The sequence below is a fragment of the Pristis pectinata genome, chromosome 5 (genome assembly GCF_009764475.1).
Source record: "Pristis pectinata isolate sPriPec2 chromosome 5, sPriPec2.1.pri, whole genome shotgun sequence".
Taxonomy (NCBI): Eukaryota; Metazoa; Chordata; class Chondrichthyes; order Rhinopristiformes; family Pristidae; genus Pristis; species Pristis pectinata.
Genome location: NC_067409.1, coordinates 25,743,797 through 25,760,860, shown reverse-complemented (window position 1 = coordinate 25,760,860; position 17,064 = coordinate 25,743,797). Strand labels below are relative to the sequence as shown.

Genomic DNA, 17,064 nt, shown 5'->3' with positions numbered 1-17,064 from the left:
GAGGATCTATCCTAGGCTCAACACATGATGCAATCACGAAGAAGAGATGCCAGTGGCTCTACTTCGTTAAGAGCTTGAGGAGATTTGGTACGTTACCAAAGACTCTTTCAAATTTCTATAGATTAACGATAGCATTCTGACTGGTTGCATCATGGCCTGGTATGGAAGCTCCAATGCACAGGATCACAAAAGGCTGCAGAAGGTCGTAGATTCAGCCAGCTCCATCACAGGCACAATTCTCCCCACCACTGAGGACATCTTCAAGAGGCGGTGCGTCAAGAAGGTGGCATCCATCACTAAGGACGCTCACCATCTGGGACATGCCCTCTTCTCGTTATCTACCACTAGGGAGGAGGTACAGGAGCCTGAAGACCCACACTCAATGATTCAGAAACAGCTTCTTCTTCCCCTCTGCCCATCAGATTTCTGAACAGTCCACAAAGCCATGAACACTATCTCATTATTCCTTCTTGGTATTATTTATTTTCATAATTTATAGTAATTTTGTGTCTTTGCACTGTACTGCTGCCACAAAACAACAAATTTCACGGTATCTATGTCAGTGATAATAAATCTGATTCTACATAAGAAAACTTTGGAAGCTGGTAAACTACCAAAATCACTGTTCAGGATTATTCAGAGTTAGTAAAAGCTGTGTTCTAATGGATGGATATTAAAAGCACAAATCAGTGTTCATATTTGCAGTATAAATTTTTTGTAGTTTGAAAGGAAAGATCATCTGATAGTTTCAATTCCATATAAAGAACTGCTATTACTCACATAACTGAACTAAGCTAGAAAGAGGATTTTTTTTTAAAAGAAGCATAGATGTTGGTATAAAGCCATAGAAATGCACAGGTTATTTGTGGAAAATCCAAAATTTCCAGTATTCTCGAGCAGGAATATTTAAAAATATTTAGGAATGTGATTTTTTAAAATCATTACACAGCATATTTATATTGATTTGCTAAAGCCCACATTTGTGCCATATATAGTCTTATTGCTACCAGCAGCAACAGTGAGTCATTTCAACAGTCTAATCCTCACATTTACACCACCAATTAACTAGAGGAACAAGTGAAACACAAGAAAACAAGAATGAGGAGCAGCAGTATCAGTAGTACCCATATGGCTGTATAAACTGTGGTCTCCCAATCAATTGGCTCATACCCAATACAGGTCCTTGGGTCCTGGTTCCTGGTTCCTATTGATCACCATATCCCTTGATTTTCTTCGATTTTTAGGACAAAATCAACCTTAGTCGAATATACTGAACAACTGGCTGTCCATAGCCTTCATAGGCAGGCAGATTCCAAAGGTTCCCTCAGCATGAAGAAACTGAAGAAACTAGACACTCCCATCAGAGGAAAGTGCCTCTCAGCATCTATTCCATCAACCTACCTCAAAACCTTATGTGTGTCAATGAGACAACACCACTTTTCTAAACTTCAGCTCATTCTACTCAATCTACCCTCATATGTCATGCCCTCATCCCAGGAATCATCTATTCAATCTGCCCTCCACTACCTCATAGGTAAATTCATCCTTTCTGAGAAATGGAGACCAAACCAACGTAGTACTGCAAGTGTGGTCTCACTAAAGCACACCACTCTTATATTCCAGAACCTCTTGCAATAAAGGCCAACATACAACTTGCCTTCCTAATCACTTGCTGTAATACCTTTGTGCTAATGTCCCACATTTTCATGCACCAGGTACACCCAGATTTCTTGAGACAGTATTTATTAGTTCCTTGCTATTTAAAAAAAACACTTTTTCTTTCCTTCCTATAAACTAACATAACATTTCTTCACATTATATTCTATCTGCAACCATCTTGTTCACTCCCTTAATTTGTCCATATCCCTGTCAATTGTTTTGGGCTCTCCTCACAGCACATTTTCTCACCTGGGAAGAAAATCAAATTTAAAATTATAAAAGGAATTGGATAAATTTTTAAAGGGCCATGGAAAAAAAACAGGAAAGTTGGGAGTAGTTGGATAGCTCCATCGAAGGCACAGTGGGCTGATGGGCTGAATGGTCTCCTAATACACTGAAGATTAAAGCAAAAAAGATATTTCAGCCCCTGAAATTTGCATTGACTCTATGGCAGATTTATTCACCATCACATCCCTTCACCCTCTCTCTGCAGCCCTGCAATGTCTTTTCAAATAGTTATCCAGTAATCCAGTACTTCCCAAATGCCACAATGAATCTACTTTTACCTACCTCTTCCCCCACCCACCACCCACATGCGCGCGCACACACACACACACACACACACACACACACACTAGCAGTGCATTCCTGATTTTAAGCACTCACTGCATGGAAATAAAAGGTTTATCCCCATGTCACTTTTTTTTGTCATTCCACTTCATTATGTCCCCCATTCTTCATCTTTTTGCCAATAGAATCAATTTCTCTCTGTCTGCCCTGTCTAGACTCATGATTTAAATACGTTTGTCAGATTCTCTCACAACCTCTTCTTTTCCAAGAACAATCATAGATTGTCCAATCTATCCATTTAAATCTCTCACCTGCAGACTCAATTTAGTGCATTGCTTTCTAATTAACCTGATGCTCATTTGTGTTGTCAAACTGCAACTGTCATACATACCACTTTTTAAGCTTAATTTTACTCTCTATTCGATCATCAGGGAGGTCTGGCTTTAATTGCCCTATCTTTCTCTCGTGGGAACATACCTGAACAGTTCCTGAACTCTCTTCTCTTTAAAAGAGATTTGCCTTCCAATTTTGGATTCAAATTTACCCAAGCCAGATCTGTTTTCATCCCATTGAAATTGGCCCTCTTCCAACTGACTATTTTGACTTTACTAATCCATATGCTTTTCTATATTTTAGATAGATATACATCTCTATTTTTTATATATATTTATTTATAAAATATATACACACACACACAAAAATAAAGATCACAGCTATTCTAAATCTTCTAATGCTATGATCACAGTTCCTTAAAATTTTATGCCACTAACATACCCAGAACCAAGGCTTGCAATGTTTCTTTCCTCTGGGGTTAGAATTGCACTGGTCAAGAAATTGTAAAATTGTACCGGTACAAATCTATACTGAGGAAAGGATGAGCAAAGTATGTCATTCACATACCCTCATCAACTTGGTCAGGGAAGTCTCTTGGGTTACTGAACTTTTGGAATTTGAGAAATATCCTCAAGAACTGAAAAAAAAGGCAATTTTACTTGCGATTACACATTTCTCAATAGATCCCATAATATAATAAAGAAAATTATAGTGCAGTGTAACCATAAAAAGTAATAAAGAGATCAGGGAATAACTGCTAAATAAAAAGTTCTTTACCCAGAGAGTCATAAAATGTGGAATGCATTACCAAATAAGCAGTTAAGGGAAATAGTATAGATATATTTAAGGGGAAACTAGAGAATCAAGAGAAGGGAAAAAGAAAGGACTTGCCAACAGGTTGGAAGGGGCTGGGAAGAAGTTCACATGGAGAATAAACACCAGCAAGGACTGGATGGCTCATTGGATGGTTCATTTCAGAAACAGGAGATGTAGTTCTAACTGTACTTGTGAAAAAAAATACCCGGGCATCTTGAGATCTCATCAAGACTTAAAAATAAAAAAGATAATGCATTAAGATTACTTCTTCTCACTAACTCCTTTATTCCCATTAATCACTCATCTTTCCTTCCCTTGTTGCCCCGCCCATCCTTTCCTTTTCTGCTCTGACCAACATAAGCAATATTAGTTAAGAGAGTTTGGTCAGCTATATTTGTTTTAAGAAAGAAAGAGTGCTTAAGTTTCTTACTTCTGCTATTTATTATTTGTATTGACCCAAGCGGGCAATTAGCCTAAATATGAAAACACATCAGCAAGAAATGTTGTGCATCTCATCTTCACAGTACATTCACAGCTCTGCACAATTTCTGGTTTAAATACGGGGCAGAACAATCAATTCTCAATAATAAATCAATCATTTTGTGGTATGACCTTGCTGATTGCTGACATATTAAGAAGTGTAATGTACTCCACATAAGAAGCAGTATTTCTGCTTCTTATTTAACAGATCATAGAAAACTTCTAAGGTAAACATGAGATTCTATATTGCAATAATAGCACTGAAGTTTACCAAGCCAGTGTACCAATAATATCACTGCAGGAAATTATACTGCTTTATAAAACACACAGCAAGTCAATTCAAATCATAGATTATGGAATTATAATGAAAATGAGCCATTAATGAGAATTTGTATGTTAGAATGAAAATCTTCAGCAACAGATAATTTTAGTTATAAACTCAATTAACACTGCATCAGTTTAATAAAGGCTGATGTCATTATATTGATGTCCAATGCTAGCTCTTTGCAAAATCTTGCATGGCATAAATATTTTTCTTCACCCTACACCTGCATAAATATTTTGTAAGACTCACCAAGCAGGCATCCTTTAGTGGGCTCATTAAGGCTTCGACTAAAATAAACATACAATATCCAGTCCATATTTATAATAGTTGTTATAGTTTCCTTCATGATGCTTATCGATGGGGCACAGTGGTGAAAAAGACCTGCAAATATAGAAACCCATTTTAGTAATTTTTTTCTTAGTTCCAAGTAATACAAAAATGTCAATCTGAACTATGTTCAGTTTCATGCAAGTAAGACATAGGAATTGACTGCATTTATAAAGTGTCAAATGTAAATAACACAAGTAGCTTAGAGGTTAGGGTGCTTAAATAATATCCAATAACTTCAGACCCTAGTCATTTGTTCAACCACTGTAATACCAACAGAATTTACTTTAAAAGGCATTTAGTCCTGACTGGAATGTAATTCATTATTCCTCAATGATCACTCAAGCACATGCTTGGTGAATCCTGGGTGCTTAAGTAAGAAATAAATCATACAATGCTATCCAGGATTTGTTTCAAAAGGTCATTCTTAACTACAGAAGTTCATTGGAGGAGTATTCAAATACCATTTGGATGCTTTATATTCCTTAAGTCTGACGATTGTACAAGTGGTATTTTGCTGTGATAATAACAGTGTGTCTATCAGTAATCTGTGTTATTATAGACAGAAATAAAATCAGAAAATGCTGGCAATACTCAGCAGATCAGGCAGCATTTGCGGAGACAGGAAAAGAGTTAACATTTCAGGTCAATGACCTGTAGTCAGAATTGGGCAAAGTGAAAGGTCTGTGTGTTTTAAGTTGCAGAGAAGGGGAGGGATGGAGACGCAAAATGGAATGTGTGCGGACGGGTGGAGATCAAGTCATCCAAGTCACAATTGCTCTTGGTGCAATTGGGAAGTGAATGCCAGTTAATCAAAGCTGATCTGTCCACAGGATTGTAAATAGAAGAAAATGAGTGAGGGCAGTAGAGAGCAAGAAAGACATTGGAACAATACTAGAAATCTAAAATTGAGGAGAATATTAGTAGTACTCAGCAGATCAGGTTGCATCTATGAACAGAGATAAAGATGAGTTAATGTTACAGGTGTCCAGTTCTCATGCACACAGGAAAGGCTAGTTATCTGAAATTGTTGAATTCAAATTTGAGTCCCCAAAGCTCCAGTGTACCGAGATGGAAGATGCCGTTTTCATTGGAACGATGTACAAAGTCAAAGACAAAGATCAGAATGGGAGTGCAATGAAGAATTAAAGTGAAAGGAAATAGGAAGCTTAGTTTCACCTGTGCAGACAGAACGGATGTGTTCTACAAAGTGATCACCCAGCATTCATTCCCTGCTCTTAGATACACTGAAAGTAACTGCAATACCTGGAAAACTTTTTCTCCACCTTATCACAGATATTCCATTGTTCTCCATTTATCTCCTTTGCAATTTAAAACAGACTTGCTTTCTCACTTTCCAGTTCTGATAATGGGCCATTGACCTGAAATATTAACTGCTTCTCTCTCCACAGATGCTGCCTGACCTGCTGAGTATCAACAGCATTTCGTTTTTACTGCATTTCCCTATTTGCAGTTTTTTTTGTTCACCAATTACTGTGGAATCTGTGTAATTAAACACAGAAATCCATCTGTGCTACTCAACGGTCCCCTGGTACAATAAGATGGACTCTTAACCTCACAATCTACCTTGTACCTTATTGTCTGCCTGCACTGCACTTTCACTGTAACTGTAACACTTTATTCTGCATTCGGTTATTGTTTTCCCTTGTACTACCTCAATGCACTGATGTAATGAATTGATCTGTATGAACAGTATGCAAGAAAAGTTTTTCACTGTACATGTACACTGTACATGTGACAATAATAAAGCAATTTTAAAAAAATACCTTGTTCCTCCACAATAGTGTTGTTGCAGTTCTCACTATGAAACATGGAATGGAAGTTGCTGTATTGCATTAACTTTAGCTACTTGGAATTCACAAGAATGAGGGGCAATATTATTAAAACATCTAAGATCACAAGAAGGCATGGTAGAGTAGATATCAAGATGTTTTCACTCCAGGGAGAATCTCAAACAAGGGGACATAGTTTCAAGCTAAGAGCCCAATCATTTAAAACCAAGGTATGTAGAAATTTCTTCTCACAGAGCGCACTACTCCAGAGAGTTGTAGAGTCAAGGTCATTAGAAGTATCCAAAGTGGAGGTAGATACATTTTTGAAAAATTGGGAGATTGAGGTCTAGGGAATCTGGCACAGAAGTTGTTGAGGCCCAGGGTAGATCATACTGAATGGGGCAGGGTGACCTATCCTGGCTCCTAATTAGTGTTTTTATCTACTTGTACTGACCAAAGGCAACTGAAATAATTGGAGCTAGTACATTTTTAAAACTGCATAATAAGCGATGCTGACTGCTAAATAACCTCTATTGCCCTGGAAAAATAATTTTACCAAAGCAACTTTTATTCCTACTCTCACAAGACAATTTCATTTAAAATTTAAAAGCATTTAGTTTTTCCCACTACTTGTCTCCCTTAATTCTATCTGTATTCTGCAAATTTTAAATTGCTTTATACACAATTTAAGTGTAATTTATACAATTTTTAAAAAAACTTTCTGGTTTTGTAGTCTGTACACCTCAACGTGAATTATCTTACTATCTTATTTCTTGCTCATCACAGATTCCCCATAAAGGGTACCATACTGAATCAGATTTCAGATTAGTCAAAATATCTGCGGACAAGGCCATGAAACATCAGATCAGTTGAAGAGAAGGGAATACCAAGAGTAATTATTTTGTTGCTGGGAACAAAACCTAGGCCAATACAAAATTTGGCATTGTTTCACGCCAAGGAATTTATATTGAGCCTTGAAAAGGACACAAACAAAAGTTAACAGCAGGAAGAATATAACTGCTGGAAAACAGTTTAATATGGTCCACAAGCTTACAATTTAAACAATTGTCAGGATCATTGTACAGGGTCCTTTTTATTAAATGTTTATTCAAAATTTTCAAAAGTGACAAACTTAAAATACGATTTTAATATAATGCAGTTCAGATACCCTCATAATCTCTTTTAAACCAAAGTTCCTGTTTGCAGATGGCCAAGTAAAGTGTACTTTGCAATGCACATTTTGGGTGCAGGTTGATAATTTTTAAACAGAATTTGATGACAGAGATTTGGCAAGGACAAGGATTTTAACAGTGGTCAGTAAGTACAGGATATGACCTTGTCCATCTTCCCATACAATCAGAAGATTTTGTTAATTAAAATTAAGAGAGTCTACTTAAAGTATTTTAAGTAGAATCACATTTAGCATATAGATCATCTAATCACAGAATGTTGTGGTTGGAAGGAACTTTTGGAATACAGGAGGAGCTAATCCTGGCAGCAGTGTTCAGACAAACTATTTACATTTTGCTCTGCATTCAGCAGCAAGGGGGAGCTTGATATCATTATGAACGCAAGGAACAGGAATTTATTTTTTAACCTCACACTTTTAACAATCATGTTCTGATGTTCATAGAATTTGCTTTCCTATCTGCCAGAGATTCCTTTAGGCAGAATGAACTCTGCTTTTCTTCTAAATGACAGAGCAATTAAAGTGAACACATCCTTATTGGGAGCACTAAATGGATTATATTCTAACCTTGGAAATAAAGTTTTTCTAAAAAATCTCATGCATCTGAAAAATGAGAGATTTTAATTATCTTCTGCAAATCAGCATTTCCTGAATTGCAACCAGCAGTACTGCACACAAACCATTTTATTTCTGATTGTTCGTAGCTGCAATCCTTCACTTCCTCTGTTGCATTATTACTGTTTTATAACTCTATGGCATTACTTTTACTAATTCCATCAATTTCAAGTTTCTCTTGCTATCTGGCATCACAAGCTTGGAGCACACACTTTGTTCCACGTATCCAATCATAAGCTAAATACAAGCAAAAGCTGACCTGTAATTTAAAAAAGCTGGCAAAACAAGACCCAAATAGAGGCCCATGACACATAAAAACTGTTTTCTCGGCAATTCCACCACAGTGTTATACTCCTCAGTCTTCTAAAAGAATATATGCAAAACTCTAGTCCGGCACCCTTGGACCTGACTGGTGCCAGATCAAACAAAATCCCAACCACAAAAAATTGCCCCCGATCATCTTCCACTTAACTTTATTTGGACATGTTGCTTGAAATATAACATGATGCATATTTAAAACCATTTTGAGGAAAATACCATGTTTACCACTTTGTATTGTCTTTCACCTGCTGAGAAGGATGCAGAACATCTGGAAAAGCTTCATGGAACCTAAACTGCTCCTGAAAATCAGCCCAAGAATGTGAACCAAATTTAAATCACTCCACCACTGACAGCTGCCTAGGCCCCAAAGTCTGGTAGTCCTTCTTGGAACATGTTTGCCTCTCCACTTTTCTCTTTCGTGTTCCCCTTAAAACTAACCACTTTGATCAAACTTTGATTATCTGCCCAAACATTTCCTCAAATTGTTTGACATAAATATTGTTTTATAATGCCTCTAAGAAAATCTCCCAAGACATTTAACGTGTTAGAAGTACTACATAAATTATGGTGGTGGTTGTTGCCTACAACAACTTCCATGTTGCCTCCTGCAAGCCACCACCACATTCTTAGAAGCCCTGAAGTGGTGGTGGTAGTGATTGCCAAGTGTTGCTGTTACTTCATTTCCACTTCCCTCTTTCCCAGTTCTGAGGATCTTAAACATTAAATGTTTCACCTTCCATAGATGCTGCCTGACCTGCTGACTTTTTTCAGTATTTTCTATGTTTAAGATTTCATGCAGCTGCGTTTTTTTTTTATTTTCATCTCCCATCCTCCCTTATTCAGGATAAAGGGGCAAAAAATTCTCCCCAAACTCAGAAAAGCTACCAATGGTAGTAAGGTAAAAGTAATCAAGCAGAAATTTGGAAGCTGGAAACTCCCTTGACAAATGAGATAGTGAACACACCCTTTGACCTGGTGAGCTATAACCAAGAACCTCTTTTTATGTTTGCATCTTTGGCAAGGAGGCACTCAGATGCTAATCCAACTAGGAAGATAGCATGCACAGTATTCAGTTACTTCACTGGGATGAGACTTTTCAGTATTGAAGAGCACTGCTCTTGCTTTGTGCCTTAAATCCAATTTTTTCTTAAGAAATACAGAAACAATTTGATTACGGTGAAGTAAATACCCAGATGCAATTTTAACACCCACATGCATTTTTCCCAGTGGCTGGACAGAGTTAAATTTACATATTTGTCCCACTCCTTGGGTTGATATGATGCCAGGTTAGTTTTCTAGCAACTTAATCATGCATTCTGACATAAACACTCCAATAACTTGGATATAATTAAGTCTACTGTGTTTGGTAGTGTCAGATATGTCTACTATTTACTTGCTATAGATGTTTCTCCAAGGAGGAAAGGTCCCTGTACAAGAAATTAAAATTCTCAAACAGAAAATGGAGGTGAAATAACAACCCCTCTGGGCCAATAAGATTGTAGTTTCTGGCTGATATCTTGCCAAAATTAACAATAAGCTTTTGGAAGGGACTTGTTGCCACCAAGAAAGAGCAGTACAGAATAAAAACTCATTACAGCTGGGTGAGGCTACTTCAGTTACATTTCTGGGTCTGCCTCACTGAGAGATCAAAGAACTTGTGCAGCAAGAGGCTACACGCCAACAAACCTGCAAGTTAAAGCGACATTCAGCTTAATAGACATGCCAAAGGATTAGTCTTAAAACACTTAACACTGAGTCAACACTTCATTGACTATCAACATTTCAATATGGTTACAGTATAATGTAGTGGTTAAGTTAATGGACAAGTAATCCAGCAGCCTGGACAAATTACCTTGTCTTTTTCCCCAGGACTCTGAATGTTTCTCCTAAACAGCTAAGCAAGCCATTTAATTCATAGGTTAATAAATGCTGGTCTAGCTTGCAACACCCATAAGCCATGAATGGCTCAGAAAACAAATGTTAAATGAATTTGGGAATAATAAGCTAAATGTTAATAATGACAACCATACCACTGATGGATTGTCATTAAAACCCCATCTGGAAGATTTACATCTTTTAGAGAAGGAGATCTGCTGTCCTTACACAGTCTGGCCTATATTTATTTACAGCAACGTGACTGACTCTAAAACTGGCCTCCAAGTTAACCTAGCAAGCCAATGAGTTCAAGGACAATTAAGGATGGGAATTAAATGCCGGTTTTGGCAACCTTGCCCTCATCCTATGAATGAATAAAGTCATGGAGCAGGATGAATTTATGACCAAGATGGTGTCACTCGAACAAGGAGGTCACCAGGTTTTTGAGTAAAGCTATAAATTGTTGCATAGGTCAACAATAGCTTTAAAATTCACCCAGTGTGTACTTTTTGGCACGTAGAACATTTTGACAGCACCAGTGACTTGAGTAGCATTCTCTTTTACAGAAGATCATTAAAATTCAGGATATTTGCTCTGCAATAATTCATGTAAAAATAAGTCAGTTGGGCAATTAGTACAAAATTCTAACAACAAAGGTATTATAAAGATAAAGACAAATTCTAATCAGATGTAGAACATTTGTTTTAAAAGAATCACAGCTTAAAAAAAGAGAAAAAAATCTGAAGAGAGCTGAACACACTCAATTTAATTAACAACAACTTCCCAATTACCAATGTTAACCCTTTTCAAAAGGATAAAATTCAAGCTCCTTTAAGCTTTGCACAAACTTTACTTAGATCCATAATAAAAATGATGAAAAATGCCCTCTTTCTTTGTTTCTTTGGTATTTTTGTTAATTTTGACAATATATGAACTCTGAAGTCAGGAGATGAACCAAAACCTAGTTTTACATTAATGGTTCTTGTATGTAGAAACATGTTGCAGTGTGGAATGGTAGCAAAATAAATCCTGTATTTATTAATGCCCTTCGATAAACGTTACGACACAGAACACGACCACGTTGCCTATATAGAGTTCGTGCCATCTCCTAGAAGAGTCATAGAGTCAAACAGGTACACAGCACGTAAACAGCTCCTTCGGCCCAACTCATCCATGCCAACCATGATGCCTATCTACACTAACCTTCTACGTGAAAAACTTGCGCATTTTAAATCTTTCCCTTCTCATCTTAAACCCAAGTCCTCTAGTTTTAGACTCTCGGGAAAAAGACCATGACCATCCACCTTATTTATGCCCCTCATGATTTTATAAACCTCTATAAGGTCACCTCTCAGCCTCTTTTGCTCAAAGGGAAAACAGTCCCAGCCTATCCAGTCTCTCCTTATAACTCAAGCATTCCAGTCCCAACAGCATCCTTGTGAATCTTTTCTGTGCCCTCTCTAGCTTAATCACATCCTTCTTATAGCATGACAAACCTCTCAGTCCCATCCTCCTGCCCTTCCTCATATCTGCAGAATATTTTCTCTCATTGAATTCCTATTGAAAGCCCCAACTAATGGTTTCCACAAACCGTACAGGCAGCAAATTCCAGATCTACTTGCCATGCAAGGAAGATTTTCCTTATTCCCTTTGAATCTTTTGTCCAGACTTCCAAATCCTTGCCTTATGGTTGTTGAACCACCAACTATGGGAACAGCTTCTCTATTTGGCTGATCTAAACCAGTCATTATCTTTGGCTGCTCTACCAAGTCTCTTAGCATTATTTGCTACAAAGAGAATAAACCCAGCTTATCAACATGGCTGAATTCACACATCCCTGGAATCATTCTGACCTCAGGATGTCCTGATGTCCTTCAGAGCTAATGAAGTACATTTAAAGCAGTTACGATTATTGTGGAGCAGCAAATATGCACACAGTGGGCCTCCAAAAACTGTAATGAAATATGTGACAGTGTCATCTAATTTATGATAGTGTCCAAGAGATAAGTGCAGGAGAGAGAATTTCATCGTTCTTTTCAAAATAACATTGTGGTATATTTTACATCCATCTGACAGAGCACTTGGTTTACTAATAGCAGAAAGGCGGCAACAACTGTTTCAATACAGCATATAATGAAATAAAAGGAGGGGGAAAGAAAGCAAGACTAAATTGAGTAACTGATGAAATCCATAATCTAATATTGTAAAATCTTTGCATTACTGTCTTTCATTCACATTTGTTTGGGAAAGTATTTTATTGCAACATCACAGCTTGTTTCAAGTGTGCAGGTTAAAAAAAAAGTAACTAGCTCATTGTGTCTGGAAGTCCCTAGAGCTTCCAACAGTTTAAAGTCATCAGATCGGGTTAAATTTCCCTTAAATTACATGTGAAAGCTTCAAGTCACAGATTGTGTGCAATTTAAGCAGCACAAAACATAGTGCCTATTTGCAATAAAATATACGTCTATTGGCAATTATACCTTTATAATGTGGAAAACATTCTATCCTTAAATCATTGATACGCATGCATAAGATCACAATGCTACCCCAAATTCATCAGGTTTGTGTTCTTCTACCAGCTGCCTGCATTTTCAAAATCTGCTGAAGTTAAGTTTTATTAATAGATTGCAACAGTACAAATCACAGATCCTTTGGCTGATCAGATACAGGGTGGAAACTAGCTTTAGGATGTTAACACTAAATATGCATTGAAGCAAAGGAAAAGTTTCATCTGCCAACACAATATTTCATTCTATTAAAAATCAAACGAGTAAAATGGGCAGTGAACATTCCGGAATCCAGTTAGCACCAGAGATCAAAGAAAAAATTTAACAAAACCGACTTCCACGCAATTGATCTGTTAGTAACATGTGGGCCCTGGAATATGTCAGTTTACCGCAACTCCTTCTGGAAAGGCCCCACCAGAAATATTTAAAAGTATTGACTAAATATAATCATTACACATTTCAGGAAAATGCATTTCCTATTTTAATCCCTATATGGTAGTGAACAGAAACTCATTTTTTCCAATTTAGTGAGGATCTCTTATTGGGATGAACTTTTAGCAATATTACCCCATAAGCTAATCATTTGATTACTGAGTGATGAGCATTTCCACGATTAGATCATAAGTAATGTAACTATAAACTCTTTGATATTAGACAAGCAATCAATTGCAATGCTTGGGATAACCAATTTCCTTCCAAAACGTACACCACCAAGGTCCAATTTATTTAACTCAGTGTTATTTCTAATAAAATTCAGGAAAGCCAAAAATATATTTAAGTCAAATACACGACAGATTAGTTTTCTGTGATTGAAATCTTTTTGTGGATATAAAGTATTTTTAAATATTAAATGTCTAATACTAGAGGGCATACATTAAAGGTGAGAGGAGGAAAGTTCAAAGGAAACGTGCGGGGCAAGTGTTTTTTTTAATGCAGAGAGAGGTGGGTGCCTGGAATGTGCTGCCAGGGGTGGCGGTGGAGGCAGATATGATAGGCTCTTAGATGGGCACATGAATGTGCAGAGAATGGAGGGATATGGACCAAGTGCAGGCAGCTGGAATTAGGTGTCATTAGCTTAACTAGTTCAGCACAACATCATAGGCTGAAGGGCATGTTCCTGTGCTGTATTGTTCCATATTCTAGGCTCTATGTTTTCCCCAAGAATCTAAACCATCACATAACATGGCTACTTAAAAGAACCACACAAATTCTACTGCGCCAAAGTTGCTCAGTTGCTGCTCTTCAGCTGGAGCCATCTATTCTATTTCCACTTCTCCACAACCTTTTATATTATCCTAAAGGTGCATAAAAATTGTGCTTGATGCTTTTACCTGCTCACTCTCTCTCTGCTGTGGGATGTATAGCAATCAGTCTACTAATTTCCTACTCCAGTTACTTTTGTTAAAAAATACACTTTTCCAAGTTATTGCCCATACTCCCACAATACTACTTTCACCTTCTATTAAAATGGAAGTCAATTTTTTATTACCTACATCATTCTTTCTTGACTACAAAATGCCCTTGTCCATAAGCAATTCTACCCATTTTATATCCTTCAAGCATATAAAAGCACACAATTTTTCTTGTTGAATGGTGAACTTTTACATGCTCTCTGCCTTCTTGATCCTTCTTCTCTTCTACACTTTGATTTATCTATTTTTTTCATGTTTCACTCACATCACATATTTCTTGTCCCAGTCCACCTTAAGACTGTTAAATTCATATTATTAAACTCTTCCCATTACAAACCATTCTAAACCATTTCACAGCAAAACAATTATTTCTCTACTTCATCCAGACAGACTGTATTCAAGGACAATGTTTCTTCTTTTAAATTCACTAATTGTATTCTGGCATCTAAATTGCTAGTCCAGTAACAACCACAATGCCAACAAACTATTCTGGCTACAATCTAGTCCAAACTAACAAGATCATCCATTTTCATTATTTTCCTTTTTCAGAAGCCCTGAAATCTCACCAAAAACCTTTAAGAGGAACTTGAATTAACATAGCACCTCTCTGATCTCAAGATAAGGCAAGTGCTTTGGAATCAAAGTATTTTTGAAGACCAATTTTTTTTTTATAATTAACAAAATTCCAGTAAGCTTCCATAAATGGAGATAAATAACAGAGACATTCTCTGTTATGTTGACCAGCATATCGGAGAACTCCGAAGAAGATACAAAGAGATCCTTTAAAGAAAACCAGAGAACAGATGCCTCCCAGGAACAGTAACTCAAAACCAACATAAAATTAAATACCTCACTTCATAACCAGCAGTTATGTCTGGAACACTCTTTTGGCTGAATTACTGAGAGCTTGTTTAATTTCTGTTTAACTTCTCAACTGAAAGAAAACACCTCCAGCAGTGCAGCACTCCCTCACTTCTGCACGTCTTTGGATTGGGGCTTGACCCACTTTGGAGTTCTACCACTGAGCCCATATTAGCATTCAGTTCCTAATTCAACATCAGCTATGATAACATTAAAGCTGTAAATTTGTATAGAGTCATAGAATAATAGAGCATGGAAACCATGATGCCCACCAAACTAGTCCCATTTGCCCATGTTTGAACCATATCCCTCTAAACCCCTCCTATCCATGTACTTATCCAAATGTCTTCTGAATGTTGTTATTGTACCTGCCTCAACCACTTCCTCTGACAGCTCATTCCATATATTCACTATCCTGTGTGTGAAGGAGTTGTCCCTCTGGTCCCTTTTAAATCTTTCCCCTCTCACCTTAAACCGTTGCCCTCTAGTTTTTAGTTCTCCTTCCCTGGGAAAAAGACTGTGTGCATTCACTATATCTATACCCCTCATGATTTTTCCACCTCTATAGGGTCACCTTTCAATCTCCTACGTTTCAAGGAATAAACTAGCCTGCCCAACCTCTCCCTACAAGTCAGGCCCTTGAGTCCTGGCAGCATCTTCATAAAGCTTCTCTGTACTCTTGAGTTTAATGGTGTCTTTCCTATGATGGGGTCTCTCAATTTATCATATTGAGAAATTCTCTTTAATTTCCCAGTTTTGTACATTTCCAAAACATTTTCCTTGATCCATTCCAATTTGTTTGTTTCTTGTTTTCTTTAAAATCCTTCTACTTAATCCCTAGCCTAATCTGCTACAAAAGTCTCTCTCCAATTGAACTTGCCATATTGAAATATTTTATCCCCTTTATCTTACCAGTTGTAAATAATTCCCCATTTCTCCATTAATGAGTTTTGCCAGTCCTTTGATATCACTACAAATCAGTTAAAACCTGTTCCCTCTGCTTCCACTGATCTGCAAGCCCTTTTCTTCTGCCTCGATGAAATCATCTATGGTTCACTGTCCAACCTCCTTTTCTGTTCTTCCATGACCCCACCTATTTGCTTCTGTTTGATTTCTGTCTAAAAGAAAACAATGACCTGAATTGTGCCCTGAGCCAAGGCAATTACTACCATCATGGTGAAAGCTAGAACAGTAACTAATAACGCCAGATTGAAATTAAATACTTCAGTATGGTTCCTTAGCCAGTAGTTCTGCTGGAACAGAGCACACTCCCTTTTAGTTGTTAGTCATTGACTAATTTCCGCAGTTTTTTTGGCAAGAAATCAAACAAATGAAGTATAAAAATTAATTAAATGATTTCCATTAAAGTATCATCATGAAACTCTTCTTAACCATCAAAATTAATTTTGATGACTAATGCAGTGACAAATAGCAAGATTTGACGCCAAAACCTTTGCTTATATCAAAACATGGCTTTTGCCCTTGATAATCAATTATTAGTGACGAGTGCCTCACCATCAAAATCCTGGGTGTCACTATTAACCAGAAACTCAACTGGGCCTGCACACATAAATACTATACCTACATGAGCAGTTCAGAGGCTGGTTATCCTACAGTGAACAATTCAACTCCTTGCATCCTAAAGACACCATCTACAAGGTACAAGTCAGGAGTGTGAGAACTACCGTCCAGCTGCCTAGATGAGTAGAGCTCCAACAATACTGAAGAAGCTTGATACTATCCATGTCACAGTAATCTTCTTGATTGGAATCTCATCCAGCATTCTGACGCTTCATTCACTCCAATACTGGCACACCATGACTGCAGTTACTCACCTTGTCTACGCTGACAGGCACGTCCTAAACCTATGAGGTTTGCCTCCAAATCCTGGAACTCTCTACACATCATCTACAAATCAAGAGAGTGGCTCACTACCAACCATAATAACAATGAATAATTTGACATATGCTGGAATAGCAAA

At 37.3% G+C, this 17,064-nt stretch overlaps 1 protein-coding gene across 1 annotated transcript in view; it reads right to left on the bottom strand.

Annotated features, from left to right (window-relative positions):
* Positions 1 to 17,064, bottom strand: part of LOC127570530 (enhancer of polycomb homolog 1-like) — a 156,788-nt gene that overhangs the window by 114,806 nt on the left and 24,918 nt on the right. The window contains exon 2 of the mRNA XM_052016185.1: positions 4,433 to 4,564. Coding sequence (XP_051872145.1) covers positions 4,433 to 4,483 — 51 coding nt within the window. The 5' untranslated portion in view covers positions 4,484 to 4,564. The remainder of the gene's footprint in view (positions 1 to 4,432; positions 4,565 to 17,064) is intronic.